Consider the following 19,115-nt stretch of genomic DNA (forward strand, 5'->3'; position numbering starts at 1 on the left):
CATGACCCGTGGCACAGGATCTACTCACTTTCCAGCAGCGTAGACCTCTGCTGTGTCAAACAGATTGATGCCATTCTCATACGCCATAGTCATCAGCTGCTCTGCCATCTGTGAAAAGAGCAGGGGAGGGAAGGAAGAGCGGATGGAAACAATAGGGTGAGAGATCCCTCATTTGAGGTGTTGGCGCTTTTTCAATTATTAAAATGTTCCTTCACAAGACTACAGAATGATGTTGGGGGTTTACTTTGGTATAAAATGTTTATTCACTGGCGGTCAAACTAGCAGTGTGTTGTTACTAAACGTTAAAAATAGTGTCTTGAGCTCTCATTCCCAACCCCTGACTGATGGAGGATGACAAAATCCATCTGCTCTCACCTCATCCGTTATCTGTCCGCCAAACGTCACCCATGTTCCTAAAGAGGATGACAGGGGGGTGGGTGTCAGTGTAAGTACACAAACACACATGCAAACAGATGAGCCAATACATATTATTACCATAGTGTATGTACTGTTTTATAACTTCTTCAGAGTTCTGGAATTTAATCTTTCTTAGAAGATTAAGGACCATGGTGTGGTCTGTTCATCTCATCAATCTGCTATACAAAGTTGTTTGTATTTAGAAAACTTCCAAGAAGATTCCAAGAATCGAGGAGACGCATACCTAATCCAAGGCAGGACACCCGCAGGCCCGACTTCCCAAGGTTTCTGTCAAAACAGAGAGAATTATTCACAATAATGCAGGACTGAGGTGGCAGTGATTTGTGATATTTACACCCTGGTGGTGGCTAAGACCATTAGAGAAGGACTTAAAGCGTTTTTTCCAACCTTGATTGGACGATAAATCAAATCAATACCCTATCACACTTTTGTAATGGGGGAAAAGCCTGTTCTGAAGGTTCTTACTGAAGTGGAATATTAAAGCCATGGACGACATGAAAAACAGGTCTTTGTGCGGATCTGAAGCCTGCACCTACTGCAGCACTGACACACGTTGAGTGGATGTGTAGGGGAAGAGAGTAACCGGAGCTGACAATGAGAATGTATGTGTGGGAATATGCGGTTTACGTATGCATGTTTGTGAGAAATGTCAGGGAAGAGGAGAAGAGAAGGAGTGGGACTTAAACCGGCCCGCCATGACATCCACTGAAATTTCACCCAACACACCAGGATCCCTCAGCCGCCATCTGACTAAAATCCCCTAGAGCAACGTAGAAGCACCACGACTCACAACAACTAAAGCTGGCATCTCGGAGCCAGGGAGACAGGCAGCTCTGCTGACAATCACAGATTTGGTTAGGTTCTTTTATACAAGCTTTATAAGTGTCCTGAGATGCCTTTGGTACCTGGCTAAGAAGCAAACATCATCACAGATGTATTATTATCACTGAAATAACTCCTCAGTTTCAGTTCACTTTTTCCACAAGAATTTACAAAACGAGGACCATATTGGCTCAAATCTTTTCCTGCAAGAGATACACTGGCAGTCTTAACGATGAAAACATTTGTCCAACAGGGATGATGTAACATGGGCAGGAGTCAAAGTAAGCGTGTGGGAGGACAACTATTATATTTTTATAAAACTGCCTGTATAGAAATATAGTTGAAATGAAAAGGAGCAGAGAAGACAGGGGTCAGATGTGTTCTGTGAGTGTGTGCGTATCCAGATGTGTCTGTTACATCGCTCTGCCTGTGACTGTAAGGAGGACTGTGTGTGTGTGTGTGTGTGTGTGCGTCAGTTTGTGTTAGTGTGTGTGGGTGTCTTGTGAAGCCATGTTGAATTGCTGCAGTGACTAACAAAACACTTCTTTCAATGTGGTCTGAACACCAAGTCCAAAACCACTGACTAAACTGTTTAAAATAAATATGTAAATCTCAGCAGTATCGTACAGCCTCAAAGCAAAGCAGGCTAAGTGGTCTACATTTGTGTTGTTATAGAAAAAAAAACAAGCTTTTCAAATGCTTTCAATTTTCACTTTTTCGATAAATCTACTTTCCTTTTTAAAAGTGTTAATCCACTTAAATGTTCACTACATCATCAAACATCATTAGCTCCAGTCTTATTCCACTGAACCCCTCTAGAGGCTTAAAGAGAAACGGTGTGACCAAGAAACAAAGAAATTACATCAGCTTCATGTATTTTCCAAGTAAAGCAACTTATTTTCTACTAAGGGCCTCATTAAAAAGATCTGACATGGTCAGTGAGGTCTGTGATCGTGTTATGGTTTGAATCCAAGAGGCTATGACGACGTCTATAGGAGCCCGGTGACTTATACGCGAACACAGCCACTTGTGAGCGGGAGAATGAGAGTGATAAGAGAATCTAAAGGGACCACGTGCCCTTACGTTGCACCGCGGTGACAAGGTTAACATAAGTCCCCTCTGGCAAATCACTGGAGCTGATCTACAATTAACTGGCTCTTAATTGCATGAGTAAAATACCCCCTCTGGGAGCTGCTGCTCTGCATCACTTACAGAGATAACCAAAACCAAAAGCAGCTTACTGAGTGAAACTGTTTGGTGGAGCATGTTTGTGAGAGTATTTTTAATGATGGACTGAGCCATTTGTCATCAGCGAGAGCAAAATAACTTCACTAATAACTCTGCTTGACTGCATCATCCTTTAAATAGGCAGAGAACACAGTGGGTTTTTGGTTTGCAAAACACAGTTGTGCTTCTGTACGTTAGGCACAGAGCATTTTAAGCCCTGCACTGTTCCAGATTTAAACTCCTAATGTGATTAGATGAATCCACGTTGCTTAATATGTTAATACACCGTGTATGTTGTATGTCACTGAAATGCATAGTAAACAAGTCTAATTAGATAAACTGAGAGCAACTGTCATAACATGCTTCTAGAGTTGCATCTTTTTCATCAGCATGTGCTCGGGGTTATCACAAAGTGAAGCTTACAGTGCAAGTGTTGCATGAGCATGTTTCAACCATGAACACTGCAAAGTGCGGTGCCAGTGTGGTTAAGCACTTATCCAATCCTAAAAATAAGTTACATGGATATCAGAATACGCAGCTCTGCCCTCGCTATTGTTCTCATTGCATGGGTGTCTCTTTGTCAGCACATTGTTGTGTTCAATATTTTACTAGACTGGCCTTGAATATTGCATTGTGTGTTACTGCGATGACCTCTCTGCCAGGCCTAGTAAGTATGCCAGGCTCAGGTTCCCGCTGAGTCTCAGCAGACAGGAGCCGCAACTGTGAAGTCATCTATATCACGCCGTCCTCAATAATGAAGGAGACAGGTACAGTACTGGATCAGCAAACTCACTACAGCTGCAGGGACACAGCCACTGAACAGAACACTTAATAACCGCAGCACATGGTCAGTAGTCTTATTTAGTTTGAAGAACTAGATAACCTTTCACTGAGGTCGCTGTTAACATCACCCTTCTAATCCAATCAGCACAAAGCCCATAGGGACGAGCCAAGGGCTTTCATTTTGGCATGTTGGTTTATTTAATTAAGGGCTGGCTTGGAGATCTATTTGGGGCTTGTTTACACACAGATTGCATTACGCTTTAACTTGACACAATGAATTCTGCATGTCTAAGTCTATCATTCAGCTCTGCTGCCGACTTTGGCAGCTGTTGAAGGAAGAACAACTCTGGAAAAATGCGGGAGCTTCAGGACCTTCCACCAAGGTCGACATAACAAAAGGAATAACCGATGACACCTAGAGAGACTCATTTATTATAGATCAATGGATAATTGATTATTGGATTTTTGTCTCTTGAGGAAAAATCATGAAATACAAGAGATGTAATAAGGGGCCTCAACACAAAGCCAGAAAGTGTGTATGGATAAAAATAACTAGTACTCCTGTTATTCCTACTACTAGCTGAGCCATTCTCACACATCGAGTTAAGCATATTTACTGCAAGCACTGCTAACTGTATGAATCACCTAGTTAAAATGGCGTTCAAATTTGACTTGCATAACACACTCAAACGTTGGGCAGTAAATAATAATATACAGAAATACGAAATAAGAAATACAATCTACTACTACAGGAGGAAGGACAGAAGGAAAGGTAATATAGCTAGCAAGGATTAATATACGATAGTCTTTCCTACCCGGCACCACTCCACAACAATCCACAAGAGTTTAAGTGTAAAAAGTGTTTTGACAGATGTCATCATAATCCCAATAAGCAATTAAGTAAGTTAGTGTAAACGTAGCTATAGCCAGATACATGCAATCTACCAAGGTCATTAAATCAGTAGTTTCCTGTGAATAACACCCTCCCCTGTTGGGTCAATCAATTACCTCAATAGAAACATTGGTGTGACCCCCTCAGATCAATCAGCACAATTTTGACCACAACACAGTAACATGCCTCCGCCAACCTTTCAAGTTGCACATCACATCAGTCCAGATTCATATAGTACAAGTAGTGAAGACTCAGAAGGAACTGCATGAATGTTTTAGTTACAGCAATAAACACATTTTGTGAGGTCACAGGGACCTTTGACCAGCAGACTCTAATCAGATCATGCTTGAGTGAACATTTGTGCCGGATTTGAAGAAATTCTCTCAAGGCGTTCCTGAGATACTGTGTTTACGAGAATGAGACGTAACGAGACAGATGTAAAGAAAACTCACATTATGCCTGCAGCTACAGTGAAGCCTGATGGATACACATACATTACTCCCTACAGTTTTCTGGTAATGTCATATATACTATAATTTCTACTAAAAGACACATTTTTATTTTTACCAAGTGATTTGGGGTCAATCCAAATGGTGATCTGGTTTCAAGTAGGTGTTCATAATGTTATTATTTTCTTTTTGTATAGCGTCGAGCAGATTATCAGACTACTTCCCTTTTTAATTTATTTTTCTGTTGTTCAAGAAATAGACATGAGGGACAACAAAAATCCCATTAGTCCATGAAATAAGAAATAGTAATCCAACAATATTCATTAAGGATCAACATTAATTATTATGTTATTCTTAGACAAGGACATTTTACATTTTTGTTCATCAGAGCTCTAATCTGAAGTAACATTATTTAGTCAATCATCTGTAAATCAGAGCTGCTAAAATTCTGTATGCTAAACTAGTTAGCTTTATAGCCACAAAATGATATTTGGGAAAGCCTGAATACAAACTTGATTATGATGATTTCAAACAAACTTAATTTGTCAATATCATCCACCTCTATGACCATGAAAGGGCTAAATTGGTGGATGATAAAAATCCACCTTAATTATCCTTAGATCGTGAGGCTAGAACTTTAATTTAAATGTAGAATGACATAAGATATAAAAAACATTAGCACCTCACACACGTACAGTTTGTTTGCAAGTCCTGATATTGATGAATTTTAATCCATTATTATACCTTATGTCATCTAATCTATTTGACCTATTAGCTGTGTCTGTTGTGTCATGGTTTGTATCCAAGATCACACAAACACAAATGTTTAAAACTATGGCTGAAAGAATTCAGAGGGGTTAGACTTTGTTGCCCTAATATTTCAAAACCAAAAAACATTAACGCAGTACAGTTAAGCTCTAGCTGCGTTGAGGGAGAGCACGACTGAATCGGAGAGATGGTTTAAAGTCGGGGTGAAGTCGGCGGACAGCACACGGTGATGAATGATCAAACAAGGTCACAGAGTTGTAAAGAGAAACGTGTTGAGAGGTATGTTCGCTGAGCTGGACTATTAATACTACCTCAGCCGTGGATTTAACTTGGGAAAAACACACAGGCTGAATTCCACTGGCTCGTGGTAGCTGCAGGTGGTTTCCTCCTCCATTCAGGTTTATGTAACATCCATTCCACATAAAGGAAAGGAAGAGTGGAGGGAGGGAGAGAGGGAGGGAGGGAGCGACCGAGGAGATATATTGGATTAAAATTGTCCTGACTATGCAATAACAAAGGAGAAACCACTCTGCCCAGAAAAGCTCCTTATACAAATTAAAGCAGACAAAGGAACAGTTCAACCCTGAAATAAAATGTCATTATTATCTGCTTTTTTGTATTTAAAACTTAACAGTCAAACAGCAACATTGTTTATATTGATCCAATTACCTCCCATTTATGCCCAGTGTCCACCTGATTGGCTGACACATGAATGGTTGTGCTCTTTGTTGTACACATCCTCCAGAGTCTCACCACCATCCTCTATTCACTTGCTGCCAGCTGGATGACCCTTTTCAGTAACTCAAGGCAAAAACAGTCAATTCTCTACTCATATAAAGCTAATGATGGATGTGCGGGGGCGAGATGTGACTGGATGTGAGTGTTAAAAGATGGGTTATTATTCAGGTGTGGTTTTAAGAGGTAATTGTTTTATTTTTATATACATACGCTAATGTGCTTTCTTGCAGTGAGTCAGAGGAGAAGATCGATGAAGGGGTATGAAGGTAGAGCCAGGAAACAATTTGTTTAGCTCAGCACAACGACTGAATGCAGAAGAAGAAACAGCTATTCTGGGTGTGTCCACACTGATGGGAAACAAAACGACCAGTACCTATAAAGCTCACTAATGAATATATTATATCCTGCTTAGTCCCTGAGACTCAGGTTCTTTTGCTTAATTCTGCCAAACAGCTGCTGGCTTTTTAACGTCGCACATATATTAGAGAGGTACTTATTTTTCATTTCTAGCTCTCAAGAGCAAGACATGAAAATGTATGTACATGCATACATTTTCACAAAATCATAAAAATACTTTGGCTTTGATGCTAAAATAGTAATAATGTGTAATTGTGTGTTATTTTTACTTTTGGGAAATGCCATAATGTGTATCAGCCACATTTCTCTCTCACTGTGGTTAGTTTACATTGACGGCTTACCACATCAGAGCCGAACCGTGTTCTCACAGGCAAAAAGAGACAAACCCAAAAGAAGCATCACATTAAACTTAGACATCAGTTCGAGCTAACTGCACAAATAAATTGTCATCAACTGCTGAATAATACCACACAATTACCTTCAACCTACATATTTCATGTTTCCCATAATTATTGCACTTGTATTTTTTAGTTTGTTTTAATTTTACCTCCTGCATCAAGATCCATTCCCCCTTAAAGCCTTTAAATGAACACATGCTCACTAATAAAATGTAAACTTGTTTTTTGCAGCATCACATGTGAAAGCAGTTCAAGAATACAAACGTCGTATTTAATTTCATTTGTGTATGTAAACAACTTTATACATAAAGCAGCCAGAAACAAAGAGCTTTGTTGCCAATGGCTCTATGAGACAGTTTGTTCATGGCAGTTCTTCTTCTCTCTTATAAACAGATTGCCAGCGCAGAGGGTTTTCTTGAGGCTAAATTTGTTTTGCTTCTAACTCTGGCATTTTCACAGGCTCTTGTCTCAGAATAAATCTGCCATCGCCCACAGGGATGGGAAATCTGCTATATGTTGAAAAGGAGTGAGGGGGACATTAACAATATAAATGTGGAGGATTCCAAGTCTGAGGTAATGGGTCTTATTATTTAAGCTCCAATATCCTTTTAAACTAAATATCATAGTCAAAGGACACTGACAAACTTTATATAGTAACATGAATGATCAAAATGTCTTTTAAAAGAATCTGTACATCGGCACACGGTTGCAAACAAAATCACTTATAGACAATTCATTAATCAATGAATATATCATAGATCAAATTATTGTTTTCAGTCAGTTATTAAGAGAAGTGTCCCAACTACTATGGATTCAGCTTCTTAATTATGAAATTTTCCCGGTTTTCTTAGTCTTCTATCATTGTAAAGTAAATAACTTTGGCATTTAGAATTATAGTCAGACTAAACAAAAATATTTATAGATAACAACTTGGGCTTTGAAGAACTGCAATGAAAATGTTCAGGCTATTATATCAATATTTATAGATATCAATAAAAAAATCCGCCATTATGTTGTTGCAGCCATAATTACAAGTAAGCAAATGCTGGTTATTAGCAAAATGGATCTAAACTGTACTAACAAGCCTGTAAGAGAAAATCTTGCTGATAAAAAAAGAGCAGAGACTTCATTGGGCACTGTATCAATTTAGAGGAAAAAACTGGTCCATCTGCCTTATTAAAAAAAAAGTTGAGGTTAAATAGTCATAGTACACATGACTAAGCATGATGCTCTCGGGTATATGGGATTTTTGCCTGCTGGCCCATGCTATAATATTTTATTAAGCTAAAGAGACACTTTTATTTGAGCTAAAAGTTTTCTACATCACTGATTTTACTTAGCCTTCAGTTCAAATGCTACAAATTTCATTATCAAAATAAGTCTAATTTCATTTTTAAAGCTAATCAGTCTCCTAACAGTATGCGGAATATCTAATCTACAGTGGTGGTTTTCAATAACCTCTATTGAGCATTTGTGCATCTTTAAGTCAACCAATTGAGTTAATTGGGATTTTAGCAATGCTACAAAGCCCAATAATCATGTGTAACCCTGAAGAATATAATATAATGTATAATGCAGTACAAAACATTATAGTGTGAATCGATAAACTGATTGAGGACATCACAGATACTGAGTGAATCAAGGACTTAGGAAAAAAACATGCAAAGAGAAATGAGTGGTTCTAACACACGCACGCACGCACGCACGCACGCACTCACGCACTCACGCACACAGACACACACACACACACACACACACACACACACACTCTAATTAAACTCTATCAGTGAGGCAAAGAAAGAACAGCTGTCTTCATGTTCTCCTTCAACATATCACAAGTGTGTCTCTCGCATGCAGACACACTTAAAGACACATAGGCAAAATACTCCTACCAACCCCCCATCTCACTCGTTCTCTTATACACCAACACAGGAAGAAAAATAAGTGCATACAGTGAAACACAAGCCTACATCAATAAATGAACCATCCCACCGTTTGGCAATTTCTCCCCACACGCCCAGAGCAAACAGATGGTGAATGTTCTGTGCACATTAAAGAGGGTACCTAAGTGGCTACTGTGACCTGAAATCTGTGCTGTGGATGAGTTTTAGCATTTACATTAGAGAGGCCAAAGTGTACCGCTGCTGTACGTGTTTTCTGTTCAACAACCACAGTCTATTTATGATTCATATTTCAAGGGGGAGTAGAGGCAGTGGAAAGCTGGCTTCCGTGGTGAAGAGAGCCCTCAGAATGCAACGTCCCACCGTGCACCCACACTGACGATGCCCCAAATCTCACACCCACAGCTTTTGTCACCAAACACTGAGCGATGCATGATTTTTGCATGTGTGTAACAAAATACTGGAAAAATTGATACCTAGATTAATCTTTCAGAAAAATACCCTTACTAGGGAAAAACTACTCCATAGAGAAGCACTGAGTCAGTTTTCATTCTGCAACAACAGCTAATAGGCAAATGTGTAATGAGTATACTGGTAATTAATCTGGAACAGTTTGTAGAATTGTATTTGTAAATCTTTGACACTCACTTTATATGTCTCTTTGCTATATTTACCGTCCATCAAATAAGGTTTTGTTTTTCTTTGATTGTTTGTCTGTCCGTTTGTCAGTTAGCAGGATTACACAAAATCTATGAAACACATTATGACGAAACTATATGGAAGGATGTGGTATGGGTCAGGGAATAAAGCATACAACTTTGGTGTGGATCCAGGTCAGGGGGCCGATCTAGGAGTTGTTTTTCTCTTTCTTTAACATTGCGAGAGAGACAAGGCGATTTTTAACACTCATTGAATTCTTAGAGAATAATTCAAGAATCTTGATTAAAAAATAACAAAGTCAGACAGGTTTAGGGGACTGATGATTAGGAGTGTGTGTAATTTCAAGCTTGTAAACCTAGAAAATCGATAAGTGGCCTTCTATTTTCCATCTGTTATATCAACTCATTTAGAGGCAAACTAACAGAGACAACTAGTTTCTGTAGTTTCTCAGTTATTGATAATGATACATCACAACTCCACAAAACACTGTGTTGGGATTTAAATGCCATCCGCTTTCATAACAATGCCAGTAGCTATTTACAGGGGCTATGAATCACTGTCAACTTTATAACCAACAGTGGACCTCCAGAGATGTGAGGAATCCTGCCGGAAAACTGGGCTAAGGCGAGTTATCGGTAGAGCTGCACAAGCGGAGGAGTCGAGTCAGCTCTGATTTACATGGCCACTGCAGGAAATGATACTGAGTGCAACGCAGCACAATTGTTTTTTCGCAAAGTGTGTTGGAAAAACAATACCATGATTTGACAAAAAAAGCTCAAATACGCTAGAATTTGCTCTGCACGAAGCACAAAAATGGCAGATCCAACTGAAAGGTGATATGTTATCAATCTGGTAGTGCTTTGCAGAAGTTTACTTTCTATGACTAAGCAAAGTAAAAGTGAATCATACTCTACAGACGCTTCCTGAGTTAGACCAATGGAGGCTGATATCGGCCTGTGAAGCAGGGCTCATCCGGGACCGACTCCCCACCTGCACTGTCTCACCAGTCTCTCAGATATTCCCCCATTCCCTGAGAGAGACTACTTTACATAATCATAAGCCATTTTGTGTGCATCATTAATTCAGTCCTGACTGAAGGCATTTAATCAATCCTTGAAGGTGGCGCAGGCTCTCATAGCCGAGTTTGAGGATTTTAACCAATCCCTCTGCACCTTGAAAGGCCATTCACATTGATGGTTTCCCTGGCCTTGTGGATAAAGTCACTTTCAACCTGAGATGCTTCCTCGCCTGTAGATGTGAGCCGACGGCCTTGATTGAATCTCAAGGCTGCGACTCAGGGAAACAGAAAGGGATGTATGCAAATCAGGCTGATCTGAATTTCAGAGTACTATCCAGCAGTGTGGGTAACCATGGGAAGTTTTGTAGGGTGGATGAAGCAGCTTTAACTGTACTCTTCTGGAGCACAGTTATAAAACCACAAACATCTTCAGCTTTCAAAAAGTGCAAAGTGAAAAATTCAAACTGAACTTAACAGATAGAGCTAGAAAAAAAAACATGCGCTCATGGATTAAAGGAGAAATACATTTCCATTGAAGGGGTTGGTAGTCTCAACTCCAAGAGGCACGTTTGAAACACACTGGCATGACAAATCATTCCACACTACTGTACTTCCTCTTGGGCATAGAGCCTGCACCAACATTAACCTCAGCACTCTCCATTCCTTTCTTCCCTTCTTTCTTTCACTCTCTCCTTCCTTCCTTCCTCTTCATTTCTATTCCTAAAAACACCATGTTTCACCCCCAGCACACTTATCCCTGAGCCTCATGCTGCATTAGCTCCAAGATACAGGCCCGGGTTCACGAACCCAGAGCCCGATATATATCTAAGACTACACAGCAGAAGCAGAGAATACAAACAGCCACTGGCCCTCGAGCAGAGAATGATTTTACTCATTCAATATCATTAGCCTCAATAATGACAGTGTGCCAACATGGCAGGCCTGCCGGTAGCAAATCAGATGCAAAGGATTGCGATGAACCATTCAGACAACAACAGCTCTGAGGATGGGTAATGTGTTTCCTCAAATCAGGTGTTAGTTTCTTAGCCGGCAATTAACATAGCACTAATTTCCTCGTCAAAAATACAACAACAAAAACCCGGGATTAATTCTGCATTGAGGACACATCACTTCGCACATTATCATCTTCAGCTTTGAGGTTTAAAAAGATTAAATTCTAAATGAACAGTTATCTCTCTACCAATACCATCCCGATGAGACATTTTGTCCTGATTACAATGTTTGGTATGCACGAACTGCATTATAAAGAAAACAAATTACATGATTTTAATTAAGGCTCCGCTTTTGATTCCACTGAAGAAACAAACATATTTTATCCACTGCGAAAAGCACATTTAATTGTATTTATCCTCTGTCACAATGAATAGCGGTAACCTGAAGCAAGATGACAGTACACCTTTGAAACATTGTGACTCAAACCGAGGATAGGAAGTTGGAAGAATTTTACAATATCAATTGATAATATAACATTAAGATAGTTACTGTGAGTAATTTGTTTGTATTGTAAAATTTGCAGCTGTGCTAGTATGTACGATAGGGATGCTGTTTTTTATTATTAACCTCGACAGGCTGATTCAAGTTGGCAATGCAAAGCTGATGCATTGCATGAGTGGCCAGCTTGCTGCACATTATCATTCCTACCTTACAATGCTGCAAGATAATTCAAACTCATTTCCTCACTGATAATGACGATAGATTTGTCATCTTGCACTACTGGTTAATTTGCCTTTCAATTACTCCTCTATGTGCCGCAGCTCCATCTGCTTTTAAAGATATTCCACTAAGTAATCGTTTTTCTGCCTCCTTATCAGCTCTCGTGTAAAAGCCTGAATAATTAAAGGAACTCGCCACACAAACAAAAGACCTTTGAATTTTGCTACAAATGCTTTTCTGCATGCAAACCACCACTTAAAGGTTAATGTGGTATGGCAGAAAAAACATGGTCACGAGTATTCAGGTCGCTTCTACACTCAAACAGGTTAGATAATTTCCCTTAAATTAAATAAAAACCATTTTATCCACACAGGCAGTGAGAAAGCAAGAGAGTTCTAAATATACAATTTAGTGAAAATTTGTAATCGAGTGAAGGGGTTGAGATAAATATTCAGCATTATGTCAGCGTTGTGTATAAAAGCTATAATTATGTCAACGTTTGTTGCCTCTCCTTTTAGAGAGGGTTTATAATATGACAACATTACTCTGATAGTAGCATATGGAGCTTTGACTCAATGTCTGGAAATTAAGTTGGTCTGAATATTTCTGCTATATGTTTAAAAGAAGAATTGCAGTGATAATAATCTATATAAACACACACTATAATAAATTATTCTTAAGGACTAGTGGTAAGTTTTTTTTTATCAGAAGAGTATTTGTGCACTTGGAAGAATAATCTGATAAAAATACAAATTTCCCGTTCAAAGCTGAACGAATGCAGTTTACTGTGCTTTGTTTGTAAGGCTTGTTTACTGTATGTCGCTCCTGCAGAGGAACAGATTTGACTTCAATTACCTCTAACCAAATACAAATTATATGCAACATCTCATCCTAAAGTCAAGGATGCGATGAAATAACAAACTGGAAATCTTTTTTAGATCCCACTTGATAGATAAATACAAGTTTGGGGAGAATAAATATTGAATCCTTATCATAATGAAGCACTTCATTTAACTGTGGATCTTAAACAGGTGGTGTCTGGCATATTTGAGAGAAAGCACAAATAAAGACAAACACATTGTACCAAGAGGCAATGCATTTGATGAATCATCATTTAAAATATAGCTAGCAAATCCCCCTATGTCATTTCATTGATAAATGTAATAGTCTGAAAGTTTTGGGGTCACATTTATCAGTTAACCTTTTTAGTACCCTACCGATACTTCATGCCAGTCCTCATGCTTTGCTCGCTGGAGGTAGGCACACTCTGAACAGAGAGTTGTCCGAGGCTGCGAGCCACCATCGCCACAGCTCTGAACTTGCTGCGAGTGCCTGTGTTGGGGCTGTTAGCGTTCTGTCGGTTTAGCCGGTCCTCCGTGGTGCGGCTCACCCCCCCACGATGGTCCGTGCACACTAGTGACACCTGCATCTTGGATTTTGACTGTCCGTCACACTCGCAGATAGTCCCGGAGGTGTAAAGTCTGAGGATCCACTGAAGAGTGTGACACTGTTCAGTCTGTAGGATGTTAATCTGACCTCAAAAACTGTGTCCGATGAAATTGCGATAAAGTCATTGACCAAATCACAATGGTCAATAAGAAAGAAAAAAAAGGACTGCAGAGAAGTGGGAGGGCAGAACAGAATGTATTCAAATGCCGAAGGAGCGCTGATCAGGTGGAAACTAAATCCTCTCAAAGGAAGTCCAAATCCATGCAACAAATTACAGCATCTCTGCCTCCGCTGGTTTGAGAAACAAACTAGGAATCACTGCAGTCAAATACAGAAAAACGCAATTCCAGCACAATTCAGGGATTACAGTTTCTACAAATCACAGCTCAAAAAAAGCAGTGGTTGTGTGAGTTAGCCCCAACAAGTTTTTCCTTGATTCCTTCAGGGGTCCTCCTCTCGCTTTTTCTCTATATCAGAGATCATCAGGAGCTGACGAGCAGATATAGAGTCTTGCAATTTCCGTTTAAAGCTGAGCTCAGTTCAAGAGATAACACCTCTTGCTCCTGAGCTTCAAGAGTGGAAAAGCATAGATCCACGCAAAGAAATGGAGAGGATAAAACATGACAGACAGTTCCAGGAGGTTTTCATCTCTCCCGCGAAGCCCACCTTGACAGCTGCTCTGGATCCTCAATAATCTCCTGGAAACTACAGACTGTTAGCAAAAGGGCAACCCCATATTCACGTCCCCAGCTCTGGCCGTTGCCTGGATTAAACTTACATCTGTATGCCTTGTGCTCAGCGTAAAGCAGCACAGTGCACACAGGCAAGAGATGGGAGGAGAGAGAGAGAGAGAGAGAAAGAGAGGGAGGGAATGTGGTGGGAGGGATATGAAGAGAAGCTGCAAGGAGGAATATTCACAGAGCCAGGGAGCAAGGCATTGAAATCTGTTGTGTTTACAGCAGCCCCCTCATGAAAAGGATAGTGCATTTTTTGTGTTCCTCTTTGTATGTCTGTTAGCCTGCAGTGTGGTCTAATATAGTTTTATCGTGTCAGGAAAAAGGAAAGGAAGCTGCATGTTCAGTGGCGAGGAGCTAACTACAGCCTATGGCCCCTGAAAAGGCGACTCTCACGTGGGTCTCTCCAACTGCCCATGAAATATTCATTATGTAACTTTATCTGTGACAATACATGTCAAAGGCAGGGATGTCACGGACATATCTGAGATGCTGGGTTTTCGCCCATAGGCCCTTCTTCTCAAAATACATTTTTCTAAGTTGTTGAAAGAAATTATTTAATGTTGCATATTCTGAAACCGAGCAAAGTGTGTCCAAAAATGAATTATAAAAGGTGGCAGGATAGCCAAATTTCAGTTATTGCTCATTAAAAAAATATCTGAATAATATATACATTTTTAGGTGAGCCGGAAGACTGTAGGTAAGAGTAAAAATATAATGGTTGGAGGACTAAAGTAAACACCACAGTAAGTGGACTCAACGCAACTATGGCTACAGATTGAAGAGACATTAGATGAGACACCCGCTACCAGTAATGTAATACTGAAGCTTATCGGAGTGGATCAGCTTGTGTGCCAAGGAGATAATTAAAAGAGATGCCATCAGGAGGAGACATATATAGTAAAGTGTAGTCAAAGAAGCGACGTCCATCAGAGAAATCCGGCAAACAGGCTGTTGCTAACTGACAACCCTATTCTTGGAGCTGTGACCTTTTGGTCTCCTGGACTTAAATAGAACCCTGAGGGGAAAGAGTGGTTTAATTCAACTGAAATCTGATTTAAATTTCACATTATGTGCAGAGAGCAGCCAAGCTAAGCTCAAGAGGGCTCCATCTCTTAACAAAGACAGAGTGTTGATGCCCTAACCAACAGTAGACTGCGTGTTTGTTTGCATCAATCTCAATAGCAGTGGCAGAAAAAACATTTATGATCGATGGGCTTGTGTCACCGTCGCAGAGTTATGTCCTGCACTCGTGGTCAGGTGGTGTGGAACAGATTTGGGACTGATGCCATTCCCTCTACCATCTGCTTCACTTGACCAGAGTCTCTACACAACAGGGCACGGTCCATATTTGCCTCCACTGCCGTGGAAATGTGATGCCACAATCCACTCCCCTCCGCTCCAGGGGCCCCAGGACGCATGACATGGGCAAGGTACTGAGAAGTGGGAGAGGCCAAGGATAGGAGCTGAGGCGGCACAGATACAGTGTCAGTCTTCTGCTCCATGCCAAGTCCACATAACAAAACTGACAAACTGATAAAAACAGCAGGAAAAAGGAAACTTTGCAGCAAAATACTAGACAAAAACATACCGTAGAATATTCATGTATTGACATTATTCAAAGCATATATATAATATCGTTGGGGCTTTTACTGACCGCCACAGCTTTTTATGGCCAGTGAAAACACGTGATGGCTGATAACTTGTAATAAAACTCCTTTGTTGACCCGCGATTTATCTGCTTCTAAAAATCCACACATTTATTGACTGGTGCGAAATGCAAGGTGCAGTAATCAATACAAGCATCATCTGATGAAATTGTGATTCATCACCTCAAAGGAATCAATAAAAAAGTTTTTTTACATATCCCTCCATTTTTGCCTCTTGCCACCAGATGCATACCACACCACAGTCAGGTATAATCTCTCTGCAAAATCTATACTCACTTTAACAGTCCAGTGAAAATGTCTGAAATAAAAAATTACCCAACAAATGTACTGACGCTGTTTAATTAACAAATATACTAGGAGCTATCAACAGCTCCCACCAAACAAATATGCTGAATCCAGTAACCCATGCCTTTCACACGTACTATGATTTACACAGCAGGCACATCTGCCAACTGTCTTCAGATTGACAGCATGTATTTCATCCATTTTGACTGTCTCTGGAAAACCAAAGAGGGACCAAAAGACCAGATAAATAGAGACGATCATTAAAGATGACAGACACCTTATCACGGTGTTGATGACATGTGGTTATCATAGGAAAATAATAAATAAAACAGGACGTTACTGTGATCGTGCCTTACAGACATTTTAAGAGTCTGCAGCCTCTGTTGTCAACAGAAAAGATGATCAGTGGAACCTGTTACGTCTCTTTTGTTAGAACCCAGTAACTCGTGTCCATGCACCTATCAAAATTCAACACTCCTGCAGTACAGACGTCACCTTGCTGAAGGGGAATTGTTCCATGTGCGTGTCCCTCATGCTCCATTAACTACCACTGTCTAAATGTTATTAATGAAGTTTTAACAGGCATGACACATCAAACTGCAGGCCAGGGGTCACACTGCCCCCTGGCCTGCAAGTCAATGCAGTCATAGTCAGTCCGAACAAATGTTTCAGCAGTTGTAAGAATGAGAGGAAATTCAGCTGCAGAAATCACATGTTTTTATTACAGCAAAATAAGTTACTGACTCCGACGTAATGTAAATTTTTGCATCGAAAAAAATACTACTTATCCAAGTATTGTGACAAAACTGCAAAAACCAATGCAAGAGTTAAAAGCAACAGTTTAATAGCTCCTCCGGAAAATTCAGGAAATAGTTCATAGCCACTGACTCAGATGATTGTGTTTCACATAAACTTTTCCCTAGAAAACATCATCAAAATGTCCATACTGGATAGTGCATGTCTGAAAGCAGCTTTATCAGAGTTGTATTAACCTCAGTACTATTATCAAGTAAATGCCGGCCTGAACTTTAAGCAGCTTTGTGATAATTCATCAGACTCTGGTTGAGCTAATTTGGAATGAACTTCTACTCATTGTAAGTCACAAGATAAAACAGTTATTATTAAGGTTGCTGAACAAAAAATAAGACACTGTGATCTTTACATAATGCGTGTCACTGTTAAATTGCTAATTAGTGGTATTGTGTTTAAAAGGTGTAAATGTCCGCAAGCCAAAGATTCATCCTCTATGATAAAAAAGTAATTTTTGTATCAATGCAGGAAACAACGGAACAATACCCGAGAACCAAATCCTATCAGTTGCCATTGTTGGCGTAGGATTCAGTAGCAGGTGGTTATAAAGCAGTTCTTCTTTAACAAATAAAGAAGAGAAATCCATCTCCTCCCACAACGCAATGTCCTTCCTTGTGTTGTGTTGTGCCCTTCCTTTCCTTGCTTTGATTAAGAGCCTGATTTGTGGTTATCCCCCCCAAAAAATCTACTGAGCTGCTAAAATCCCCCTTTGACAATCAATCACTGTGAGCGAATGCAGAGCACTGATAGGGCCCTGCATTTCATTCAATGTGCGGGGGAGGAAGAGCAGAGGAATGCTGTAGATTGTACAGCTAAATGTGGGTTTCACTGATCATGACTATACGTTGGAGTAAAATTCACCATAACTAAAGAACAGCAGCAGAAGAGAATGCAGATGGAGAAGGACAACAAAGAATCAAGACAACCATATCAAAATGTAGCCCAACATCTAAACACACAAGCAAGTGGAAAGAATCCCTTAACTCAAACACACACAAACACCCCCAAACACACAAACACACACATACATATATATTCAACTTATTGGTTTTGCTCTGTTCATCCTTTCAGCCTTGATCGAGACAAAGCTTAGGCAATCAATGAAGCCATACCATAATGAAGCCTCCAGAGTCCTAGTTGCACAGGAGTTTTAGCTCAGACAACTGACCTCGCTAAGCTACAGCCCACATACTGCTGTGAGGGAGCACAGTGGCAGAGGGGAGGGCAGCGACTCTGATCAACTGAGCGGTAGGAACTAGTCTGATCACAGAGGTACTGTGATGAGCGGTGATCCTTCACCACGACGGCAGCATTAGCTCTAAAAATAGGCACAGGCTCTCTGAATCAATGCTGCACAGTGAGGCAGGACAAAGCACAAAGAAATGCCTTCAGATGCGAAAAAAGGACTCCCAAATCGGACATTCATCAACACAGTGAGCATTTCGTGACTTCTTTTACTAATTTGTTCTCAGGGGCAGTCTGGGTTCCTGCACCGAGCTGGGACTGGCACATGAACTGGCATCCAGACATGCTTCAGGGTGCTACGCCTGATCTCTCTCCCAAGCGAGAGAAGCAAGCCCAGGCTTTCTGCAGCCCTCTGCAGGGACTGCTGCACAGATCCTCTGAAATGATTCCTTTGAAATCTGCAATTTAACATGGGGAGTACATCTTAAAGCATAGCCCTTCAAGTTGTGTAAACAGAATAACCTTAAACTCATGAATATCCCTTTACAGATAGTCCCACTACTTATATTAACTCTAACTCTGTGTTCTTCTGCACGTCTGTGTCTGTTTACTTAAGAAAACATATCCAGGGGCATCGGGCTCGGACAAGGTCATTTGTGGCTGGAGGTGATTGTTAGTGCAGCAAACACCCACACGGACCGAATGGCCACAGTTGAATTGTGTGTTGGTGTTGGACAGCTGTTCAAAGGAGGTTAAAGTTCCACTTACTGAGGGTTTAATTGAACAGGGCGGTGTGGCCTAGGTGGTAGATTGGGGGTTCTTCAACAAGAAGGTTGCTGGTTTAAATCCCACTCTTC

At 40.4% G+C, this 19,115-nt stretch overlaps 1 protein-coding gene across 4 annotated transcripts in view; it reads right to left on the reverse strand.

Annotated features, from left to right (window-relative positions):
• Positions 1–19,115, reverse strand: part of kcnab2a (potassium voltage-gated channel subfamily A regulatory beta subunit 2a) — a 76,594-nt gene that overhangs the window by 16,757 nt on the left and 40,722 nt on the right. For 3 of the 4 annotated variants that reach the window (XM_053434895.1, XM_053434888.1, XM_053434873.1), the window contains 3 exons: positions 662–705; positions 376–413; positions 29–108 (listed from right to left, as the gene is read on the reverse strand). In XM_053434895.1, the coding sequence (XP_053290870.1) occupies positions 29–108; positions 376–413; positions 662–705 (162 nt within the window). Of the gene's footprint in view, positions 1–28; positions 109–375; positions 414–661; positions 706–13,342; positions 13,555–19,115 lie in introns of those variants that run through there. The other variant, XM_053434881.1, reaches the window with a different exon arrangement.

This window comes from Pleuronectes platessa, chromosome 2, assembly GCF_947347685.1.
Source record: "Pleuronectes platessa chromosome 2, fPlePla1.1, whole genome shotgun sequence".
Lineage (NCBI taxonomy): Eukaryota > Metazoa > Chordata > Actinopteri > Pleuronectiformes > Pleuronectidae > Pleuronectes > Pleuronectes platessa.